This window comes from Penaeus vannamei, chromosome 4 (assembly GCF_042767895.1).
Source record: "Penaeus vannamei isolate JL-2024 chromosome 4, ASM4276789v1, whole genome shotgun sequence".
Taxonomy (NCBI): Eukaryota; Metazoa; Arthropoda; class Malacostraca; order Decapoda; family Penaeidae; genus Penaeus; species Penaeus vannamei.
The window spans coordinates 13470421-13481837 of NC_091552.1; the positions used below are offsets into that span (position 1 = coordinate 13470421).

General features: G+C 42.2%; 1 protein-coding gene across 1 annotated transcript in view; it reads right to left on the minus strand.

The window, feature by feature from the left end:
* rno (PHD finger protein rhinoceros) overlaps positions 1 to 11417 on the minus strand; it is a gene marked incomplete in the record, with an annotated part of 41362 nt that overhangs the window by 2386 nt on the left and 27559 nt on the right. Inside the window, 5 exon segments of the mRNA XM_070120676.1 lie at positions 1 to 7260; positions 7532 to 7654; positions 8217 to 8468; positions 9307 to 9480; positions 10556 to 10683. The exon segment at positions 1 to 7260 is cut by the window's left edge and continues 2386 nt beyond it. Of these exon segments, the coding sequence (XP_069976777.1) occupies positions 1 to 7260; positions 7532 to 7654; positions 8217 to 8468; positions 9307 to 9480; positions 10556 to 10683 (7937 nt within the window).

The window sequence follows — 11417 nt, forward strand, 5'->3', positions numbered from 1 at the left end:
CTCCATCACAGACCAGTCCAAGTGTCTTAATTCCCGGGGCGGTCTCTTTCTTCTGCCTCCACCTCCACCTCCTGTTGGGGTTTCATCCTGCGTGTACATTTTGTAGTCTTCTCGTGTTGGTATAGAAGGCATGGAAGCAACAGCCTTTGGAATGGTGATGCCAGTTCTTAATTGTGGGGGAGGGTTTGGAGTGCTGTTAATGGGTCCAGAGTCTGCAGGCTCATTTGGTATTTGATCCTGATAGCAATACTGACGAATCAATTCCTTCTTCCTCATTCTTCTTAACGTTGATGTTGTAGAAGTTGGAGTAGGAGCTCCCACTGCTTCCTGTGGCGCAGCTGACGTATTAGTTGCCGAGTATGAGTTAGCATATGGTCCTTTGATCTTAAGCTTGAGTTGGTTTGTTCTCTCATCGATTCCAATTTGAGCTGTTGGCACTGTCAGTGACACTCTACTATCGTCTCCTGTATTCTTAGGCAAGACAGACAACTCTGATGTTGGATTTGAATCTCTGACATCACTCAAGTTTGATATTGTAAACTTGATTTCAGGAATGCTTGAGGTGAACTCTGAAGTGAACTGTGGGATATCTTGAATTTTGTCTGGAGATTTTGATGGGCCCTCTAGCATGTCATCGCCACGAGGTGGACTAGGAGAGTGCGTGCTTCGCCGTAGCTGGGAGTTTTGCGTGTTCCTGTAATCCTCAAGTATTTTGGCAACTTTGTCACCATCATCTGCTGACTTGGTAACCCCCTTCTCTTTCTGTGATGACTTTGATTTTTTGCTTGACTTTTTAGTTTGCTCTTTGTGCTCAATAGTATAAGTTGGTGTAAGCGATTGTTGAGGTGTTGTGTCAACTGATTGTCGCTTTTCTCTGGACTTTCGCAAATCATCCAGGGTGTTGTTGGCTGGGCCATCATCAAATTCGTTGTCAAAATCAAAGTCATACACTGTTCCAACCAGCTCTTTGGGCACTGATATAGAGTTGAATCTTGGGCTTTGACCCCGACCCTTTCCTTTGCCAGTGCTCCTGCCTCGCCCCTTGTTGTATGCAGCTCTGTTGACTTTGCTACCCTTTTTCTCTCTTGCCTTTGTGCTTTCCTTGTTTACCCATCTCGGAGATGATGCCTGGGATCTTGGAGACTTCTTCTCGGGTGCTTTCTGTGACTTGGCTTCTTGCATGTATATTGGCACGCGTTTTGGAGCAGGCTCTTCCTTTTGATGAAGAACACTGTCATCTACTGTAATAGTTTCAATCTTTGAATCAGGTACTTCAACAGCAATTTGCAATGGCGATTCCTTTTGACTGGGTACAGTGGTGGGGCTCGTCACAGACAGCAGTGGAGATTTGCTTACGGAGGCGGAGGTTAGACTAGTAGTGGTCGTAGTAGTTGTAGTTGTAGTTATCGTCTTAGCCACAGACACAATTGAGTTTGAAGCAGGAGGGACAATACTCATCTTGCTACTAACTACAGAATTTCTCGCCGGAGATACCAGGGGTCTGCTGACCTTTGTAATGGTCACACTGCTCTCTGTTGAGGTTGTGGTGGCTGTTACAGGAGCTTGAGAAGGCTTTGTGGACTGTGGCGACACTACAGGCACCTGAGATGGTTTACTAGACTGCTGTGATACTACAGGAGCTTGTGAAGGTTTGCTGGACTGCTGTGATAGGACAGGTGCCTGTGATGATTTACTGGACTGAGGTGATACTTGAGGCTGGCTCGCTGTTCTGCTGACTGATGACGATAATACTGAATGACTTGTAGAAGAAATGTCTGTTGGGGCTACAGTTGTTGCCGGTGGTTGAGATGCTGTAGAAACTGGTACATTTTCATTTTTATTATATATACTTGAAGGAGAAGGTTGTGGTTGTGCAATTTTGTTGTTTGGTAATACTGGAGAAGGTTGTTCTTCTCTTGTATGTTGTCCTCTACTGGTTGTAGGAGAAACAAGACCTGGGACTACCTTGTTACTCTGAGCCAAAGGAGAAGAGAGAGGTGGCACAGTCATCACACTACCTGGAGAAGATAGTGGCTTTGTAGTTTTACTGCTTGAAGTTGCCTGTCTGCTCCCTGCCTTGGCATCTGTTGTCGGCAGTTCTGGAGTTGGAGGTCTGTCATCATGTGCTGACAATCTGGACATTTCCTGAGAACACATACTTGTTTTATCTGGAATCTGATTTTCTCGAGCAGGTGGTGGATACTGCTGTTGACTTAAAGCAGCTAACTCATTGGCACTATGCTGTTGCAAGTATGCTGGTATTAGAGTGGTATTGAAAATAGGTGGATGGATACCAGCTTCTACCATTTGACGAAACTGACTGGTAAACATGGTACGGGCATTCAAAAAATCAATGGCGCTGAACAACTGATGTTGGGCATCAGCAGAGTACATGGCTCGTTGCAGATCAAGCATTGACATGGAGGAGGGCAGGCCTAACTCAAGGCCAGACATGGGAAGGTGAGGAGGCAAGTGCGGTCCAGTCCCTGGATCCACTTTATGCTCAGGTTGAGGAGGACTCTTCTCCCACTGCCCTCGCCACTGCTCTCTGAAGTTAGCACCTGGGGAGGATGAACTCTTGGGAGGTAAAGCCTCAGCAGATGATGCTTGAGGAGAGGCTACTGAGGATTCTGGCACAGGGGGAACTGAGAAAGAGTTGGCCTGGGAGTGAGGAGGAGAGGAGGCTGTGACTTCATTCTGTCTCTCTGGGGGAGGTACAGGTTTGGTGGGCTCAGCTTGTGCTTCTGGCTGTACTTCAGGTTGTGCTTCAGCCTGTCTCTTCATCTCGCCTATAACATCCTCCAGATTCTTTCTTCTAGTGGGGGAGACAAACTTGTTAAGCACTTGTTTCCCTTCCACTGGGGTTGGCAACACCACCGGGGTCTTGCTAGTCACATCTACAGTTTCCAAACGTGACTCATCACTCATAAAATTATTTACAACACTATTTACATTTACCATGTCATTACACACTGCATGAACTCTATCTACAGGTTCAGGTGTAGTTATTGCACTCTTATATCCACTGTCCTTCGGCTGTTCAACTCGCTTTTCTCCTACAACATTTATGGAGTCTTCATCACTATCCCCAATTCGAACTTTCTTGGGTTCTGGTTCAGTATCTGATGTTTCAACAATATCATCTAATCTTTCAACTTCCAAATCTACACCCACGAATCCAAACACCCCAGACTTTTGTTGCTGTTCTGTTCTCTTCACATTTTCTACTGGTTTTGGAGTTGCATCCTTCTCTCTCTTGTCACCTGGGGTTTCTGCTGCCACTCTCGAATCTTCTTCTCTGGCAGGTTGTTCTGTTTGTTTCTGCTGGCAATCTTTCTCCAGAACAGGTTCAGCCTTCTCAGCAGATTTTTCTCTCTGTCCAAAGATATCCACAGCTTCTCTTGAGGGTTCAACAATTTCATTTAGCAGATCTGGCTTACTAAATGGTACAGGCATGGTTTCTTCAGCTGTTTCTATTTTGTCTTTTGGAGATTCCTTTTCTTTGTCATATTTTTCTTCAAGAGAATCACTGTCTCTGACTGGTTCTCTTCTCTCTTTGGGTGACTCTCCTCTCTCTCTACTGGTGTCTCTTCCTCTTAGGCTGTCTTTCTTTTCTCTTGGTGATATGGCTTTCTCAGGGACCATTCCTTCTTTTTCTTTCGGAGATAAAACTTTTTCTCTTGGAGACAAAACCTTCTCTCTCGGAGACAAAACCTTCTCTCTCGGAGACAAAACCTTCTCTCTCGGAGACAAAACCTTCTCTCTCGGAGACAAAACCTTCTCTCTCGGAGACAAAACCTTCTCTCTTGGAGACAAAACCTTCTCTCTTGGAGACAAAACCTTCTCTCTTGGAGACAAAACCTTCTCTCTTGGAGACAAGACCTTCTCTCTTGGAGACAAGACCTTCTCTCTTGGAGACAAAACCTTCTTCCTTTGGAACAGACCCTTTTCTCTGGGGGATACCACTTTTTCTCTGGGTGATAAAACCTTTTCTCTCTGAGACTCTTTCTTTTCTTTATGAACCTCTTTTTCTATTATAATTTCATTACTCTCTCCTTGTAAGTTCGTTATTTCAGGTAACAACTCTTTCTCTGCAGCTTTGACTTCCTTATCTCCAGGCAAAACAAGCTGCTTCTCTTTTCCACCAACTGCTCTATCTCTTAGTGAATCATTCTTTGCCTTTTGTTGTAATGATTCCTTCCCTTGCATGACTTCCTTCTTTTCCACAACTGGATCTTTCCTTTCTCTCAGGAACTCCTTTCTGTCCCTTTGTACTACTTCCTTCTCCTTTAGTGTCTCCTCCTTTTCTGTGGTACTTCCTTTGGAGGTGCCAGATTTCTCTTGGCTGCTTCTCTCTGGGGTCTTTTTGATGGATTTGAGTGTCTCCTCAGACTGTACCTCTCTTCTGGTATGGAGTTTATGACTGGTGCCAATGTCTTGGGAGAGTGGAACCGGTTCTCTCTCTCTTCCTCTTCTTCGTCCTCTCGATGGTGCATGAGAGTTACTTCTGAAGTCTTGCACGGAGACATCACCAGGAGGAGTTCTCGGTCTGCACTGAGGCCCACTTTGACGTAATCTTGACTCCAATCCAGTCTCTCTTCTGGTGGGTGATTTAGAACGATGGTCTTCCGTCTCATTGGACATTCCGGATTCACTTCTCTCAGTAATCGGCGGCTGAAACCCATGTTCAGGCCGCCCTTCGGAAGTTTTAAGCTTCTTGTCAGGGGCCTTCCGGAGGGTTCCAGCTGCCGGTTCCTGGTTCTCATCCTCCCTCTCATCGCTGTCAGAGGTGAGGTGTAAGTCGCCTGATATGCTTGAGGGGCCTCGAAAGAGCTGGTTTTTGGAGAGATCTGGAAACTCATCACCAGCTGATTTAGAAGTGTGAGATAGGAGGGATTTTCTTCCGGGTGTGGCTGGTCTTCCTTCCTCGTTTTCATCTGAGGAGCTTTGGTATGGTCGTATATAGATGTCGCCACGAAAAAACTGCTTGTCTGTCTTTGCTTCTTTGTAGACCTCAGTAAGAGGATCAGTTTTATCCTTTGCAGCTTTGTCTTTTTTGATGACACTCTCTTCATCACTGTCAGAAAATATAGACTTGGAGAACTTCAAATCAGAATCACTTTCTGAGCCTGAGTCTGAAACAGTAGCTGACGATACAGGCTTAGCTGCACGAGGAGATTTAGATTTTGATCTTGGCCCAGACTTCCCTTCCATCCGTGAGATTCTCTTGTTTTTAATAGGTGATACAACAGGAGTTGTTGTTGGCAACTCAGACTCCTCTGTGCCACTGGATGCAGCTGTTCCTGCCTTACTGTTGCCGCCCTTCAGATTTTCAGCAGCCTTCTTAGCAGCCTGCCGCATTGGGACATACGGCAGAATTTCTGGCGGCTCAAAGAGGTTCTTCTTGGGAGCATCAGAAGATTCACTCTTTTCTTCACTGACTTTCTCATTCTTTTCCTTTGTGCTCTTGCTCTTCCTTCCTTTAGTGGGTGTTATTCTCTTCTCCTCCAGTACCTTCTTCTCTTCAATGATCTCAGGCTCGTCTGGATCTTCCTTTATCTCCTTGACTGGTTTCCCTACAGATTTCTTAACATCTGCCACATCTGCAGTTGCTGGTCCAGCTGTACCTGCAGTTGCACTGGTTGAAGTACTTGTTGTATTCTGACTAGTGATGAGTTCCGATGCTTTCTTTGCAGCTTTCCTCTGTGGCACAAACATATGACCTGGAGTTGCTTCAACTTCGCTCTTGGTGACTCCATGTTCCACATCAATTTCTTCTGACTGTCTTGTTTCACTTTTACATCTTTCAGCACTGGCTGTTTTTCTTACTGTTCTACCAACTTTATCTGTTTTCTTTTTGTTCATTCTCTCTGCCTTTGCCTCAATCTTTGGAGTAAACTCTTTCTTAGCTGCCTTTGTCTTCAGTGTTGCATGGTTTTGAGAATCTGTGGTACTTTCCTTGTTTTCATCATCACTGTTCACATCACTATCACTTATTCTACTTTCATTCTTCTTATCATGTTTCTTTGGTCCTTTACTTAAAGCCGTATCCCGACCATTGTCAGAACTAGTGTCTGTCCGGTCACTTACACCAAAGATATCACTGCTCATCACTGCCGGCTCATTACTCTTTTCACTGTTGTTGTCCTCGTCACTGGACAGCTTGTAGGTGGGAGGACCCAGTTCATCATCATCACTAAGCTCCAACTTTGGAATTTCAGATACTGGTGAACTTACACTGGTAGTCTGGCTACTCAGAATATTTTTAGACCACTTGCCCCGACGACTGGGCTTTTTCTCTTTTGCTGTAGCCACTGTCACCACTGGTTCGTCCTCACTACTTACACTCGAGTCTAACTTAGATGGCGTCACCTTCCTTTTGTTTCTTCTTTTGGTGGGTTGTGGTTTGGGTTTACTTACTGGTTCTGCCTCATCCTCAGAAGTATCTACACTGGGACGCTCCCTCACTGTCTTTGAAGATGAGGCATTAGTTTCTGTTTTAACAGTTTTGTCAGTTATCAAATTATCAAACTTCTTAACGTCTTCCTCACTCGAGCCGTGCGGCATCCGGTCTCTGAACGACCTGCTCTTAATGGCACTAGCTCTCCCCGTCCCTCTTCTCCTTCCAACTCTCCCCCTCGTAGGTCTGTTAATGGTCTCAAGTTTAGGCTTTTCTTTGTCACTACTGTCAAGGAACGGTAACTTGCTCTTACTGGATGGGGGCTCCTGCTTGACTGAGTGATTTTCTTTGTTGGTTTCCTCTTCACTACTTGTGTAAACAGAATAACGAGTATTACCTTTCGTAGGCAGAGACCATTTTGTGGAAGCAAGAGAAGAATCGGAGTCAGAAGTACTATAAAGAGAGCTAGAGCGTGACCGGCGCTGTTCCGCCCCATTGACGTACATTTTCTTATATGGATTGTCTGTTTTGTCTTTTGATGTTCTAATAAGGCCATTGACATCCTTCTTCTCTGGTTCCTTCTTGGGTTTCACCTTTTCTGTGAGAGTGCCAGCTATGCAAGCTACAATCTTTTCGAAATGCTTTTGCGTGTGGCTAGGAGCACTAGGGTGGGAATACAACTGATCATATACAGAAGGACCATGATTGGCCTGCATCACTGCATCTACCTCCTGCTGCGTCAAGTTCATGCTGCTGCTGGCCAGAATGGATGCCTGCTTTGAGAAGGTCTGTTCTCGAGTTTTAAGGAAGGATCTGGAGAGTCTCTCACGACGACTGACCATGTAGCAGAGGTTACGAACCTGTCAAGAGAAAAAATGGAAGTGTTGTAGTACCAAAGTCTTGAATAAAGAAATAGCAAATAATTTTTTTCTATTTTTAAATTCAAAGAATGGGAATATCAGGTGACACCAATTAATATTAGTGATTCCTTGTTAACTAATCACTTGTGAAATCAATCCATGTGGAAACAAAATTCAAAAAACAAAACTATACATTGGGCAGTGCATTTATCCAAAGCTAATGGGTTAATACAGCCTCAAGTCCTTTCTTGAGAAAATTATAGTCACGTACCCTCTCCAAGTACTGCCTCAACTGTACGAACATCTTCATGCGCTCAATGTCATGCTCCTGCTGATGGGAAAGAAGGTCTATTTCTTCACTGCGTGGCGTCAAGAGTGGTTTGTTGAAACCAGCCTGAAAACAGAGTTCAAATTAGATCAGCACACACTCGTTCTGGTGATTTATTTCAAACCTAAAATCCTTAAACTTCAATTCTGAGTAAATGTGTACAGTTGTGTCTCTGTGTACTTGTGTGTCTGTAAATATTTTATTTCTTAATATGTATTTGTCTTTCCACATGAATTTCTCTATATGCATCTGTCTACACGTGTGAATTGATCTCTCTACAAATAACTATTTCTCTATATGTCCTGATATTGTGGTTGCATTACCGTCTGTGTGAGAGTTTGAGTACAAGTGTTAATTAAACCAAACAGCAAATAATTCCACAAAAATAAATGGAAATGATCATTGTATTATACTATCACATACCTACACAAATGTGTGTTTTATAAATATGCATTTCAGCATAAACATTTCTAATTAAAATCCATCTAACCAAGCAAACTTTATCAAACCAATAAATGACATCACTGCACAGACTATCTTCCTTGAAAAACCCTTTGATAATTTATAACCAACAGTGGTAGTCTCCATCTCTTAGTAAGATAATGTATCCCAACAAAATCCCCATTACCCGTCTCTTTAGCTTCCAGTAGTTAAAAATAGTCTCGGTTGTCTCAAAGTCAATGTCCAAGAAGTTTGAAGTTTCCAGGACATCAACATGCTTGTAGAATTCAGACTCAATCTGCCGCAGCTTGGCAGCTCGAGCCTGGTTCTTCTGCTCTGAAGTCCAGTCTTTCTTCTTCTTCGGGGCTCCCTCTTCCGCGTCACTCTCTGCTTCGCATCCTACCTTCTTGCTTGCAACACTATGCTTCTCACAATAAGACTGAAATTTTTCAGAAGTACGGTCAGATAAAAGGTAAAGACTTCAATTTCACTTAACCTTCAGCTGACAGATTAACTGACAGCTCATTTAATAGGACATACTGTAATATATAAAACTTAGAAAGCCAATCATTCTTTCTGGTATATATAAAATACTGTTATTCTGTACCTCTACATAATCCTCTACATAACACTCATTTCTTTAGGCACAATCCAGTTACAATCATATTCGCTTCTCTCATTCACTCTCTCATTCTCACTTGCTAATACTTAACACACACTTACTCTACCTCACTAACACATTCATACTCATTTGCACTTCTTCATTTATTCACACTCACATATACTATGCTAAAATAAGACCTAAACACATTTAAGCTCATTCTCAGACATACAGAATGGGAAAATAACAGGTACAAAGAAGGCATTCTATATATCACACTACAACTTGTGTATAAAAGGCAATTCTATTTGGCAAGAGTATTTCCAACTTAAACACAGGAAGCCAAACATATGGAGCTGGTTGTAAGGGGCCCATTGAAGGTATTTGTTTTAGACCCTTCAGAGAATCTTTTATCTTAAATTCCTTTACAAGCTCCTCAAGATCAATCAAACAAAGCTTAATGCTTTGACAAATCTTATTTTACAGGTGCATGTCTAAGACTATCAGCATTCACCTAAATATTAATGACTTTCTAATCAATTTTGAAAATACAAGATAAATATTTTGCTTTCCATAAATCATTTCCATCACAAATAATTAAATATATTAAAAAACATCACATTTAGTTAACATAATTTTTTTTATAAATAATAACAAAGTGGCAGAAAGTACTTACCCTCAGTTTCACACCATCATCGGCACTTTCATCTTCAATGATTGCTTTCATCTCTAAGCCATGCTTGAAAGCGCAGGTCACATGATAGGCAGTTTTGCAGGTTTTAACCGAGCACTGGATACATGCACCTCGGCGTTCTCGACACAAGACACAGACCAGTGCCCATCGACTTTGCTGTAGGTTAGAATAGGGATGATTGAAAAAACAAAAATACAGGCTTTCCAAAATATGGAAAACTGTAATCAATTCAAATCAGCAAGCACTATTATCATCCCTAACTTTCAAAGAAGTTTTGTCATGACAACCATTTTAATATCCATTTTTTGCTTAATGTCAGTGTTAAATGCTTCTGCATGTTGTTAAAAGCGCAAAAAGAGTGATAATGGGCAAGTGATGTCTGCATGTAAACAAGGATAATACCAATTAAGACCCAGGTATTTGGGATAACATTTGGTTGTCTGTGTCTGTTTATACACACATTTGAAAACATTGAGAGGAAATCCCGTTTAGAGGTACTAAGAAAAATAATACCTTTATCATCTCCGAGAAAATTATTATCACAGACATATATTGTACTTAACCCAGTCACACCGGGTACATTTTGTAGCCAAAATAAAAAAATCTGGGCAGGTACAAAATCGGCGGGCGGAGCTTCCCCGGAGTCTGTCCGCCCGCCCGGCCGCGTGCCGCTTCTGCCTCAGAGCACAGCCCCGAGACAGCATCACACTGGCGGGCAGCCCGGCAATGTTTATTTTTTCCAGTGTCTCATATATGTGACGCCCGGGACGAATGGGTTAAGTTACAAAATGAAATCATGCTACTTTCATAGAAATACTGGACATAATTTGAAAAGATTAAGATGGTAGTAACTAAAAGCAAACTCTACTGAGATTACATTAAAAGATGCTACTTCAAAGGGAAATTACAAAACTGCCCTCACAAAATGCAAAGCAATAACACCAGTATCAATTTATACAAAATGTGTAGGCAAAACCTGTTATATAAGTGAGTTCCAAACTTTCTTTTAGTAGACAAATTCATTAACAGATTCAAAAGTTAAACTGGAAAGCTCAATGCAAGTAAATTTACAATCGCAAGAAATAAAATTTGTCAAAAGAGAGGCTATACTCTCAATTTCTTGTAGGAAATTATCTTTTATCTTTAATTATCATTAACCTTTCCAGCTTTCTTATCTATAAAAAAAGAGATGTTTTTATATATGTATAAATATATATATATATATACTCACAGGGATGTTTGGAATCTTTGTAATAGGCTCCATTCGTTCAACTGAGCCAATGGACACCTCAGGAATCCAAAGGGCGCAAGCAACGTGGGCCCACTTCTGACCTGATTTTGTTGACTTCATGGCACCACCTGGGGAGATTACAGAAAAAGAATTGAACGTTTGTTAACTCTTTATTGTGGAGGGTGAGGAAAAGGAATGGGAGATATGTTGAGAAGTCAATCAATATGTAGACAGGGAAGTGGATAGGAATAAAAGAAGTCTTGTTGGTTATGCTTATATCTAAACTGTATTATCAACTTTTTGAAAGCACTTCTATTAACCCATCACCTACGGGTAAAAATTTTGGCAAGTTTACGTATGCACGGGCTTGTTGGCGCGCACCGGCAGTTTCCCCTGTTTGCGCCCGGCTCGATCGGTAGTTTGAGAGCGACATATAGCACCTAAAAGCTTTTATTTTGCTAAAATTTATAAAAATATTAAAATTTTGAAGGTTTACCTTCACTTTAGGTGCCATTGCCTAAAATCTTTACCATATAAATGAAGCCGCTACTACCGAAGAAAAACAACCTCCGTTCGACATGCCAGTAGCGCGGGAATGGGCATGACATGATGCCCCCAGCGTTTGGTCCACAACAGCCATGGCATGTACGTACGTGCCACCCGGCGGCAATGGGTTAAAAAAAAAAAATGGTATAAACTAGTCCTATGCATTTCTGCACTCTCTCCATCCCTACATTACATCTAGCTGTAAACTAATTGCTTGTATTGCAATTACACCCAATTCCAGTCTGAGAAACTGATGAAGCATCAGTAAGGAATCAATTCTAATGGTGTTTCACCTATTTGTCTTCAAGTCTAGGAA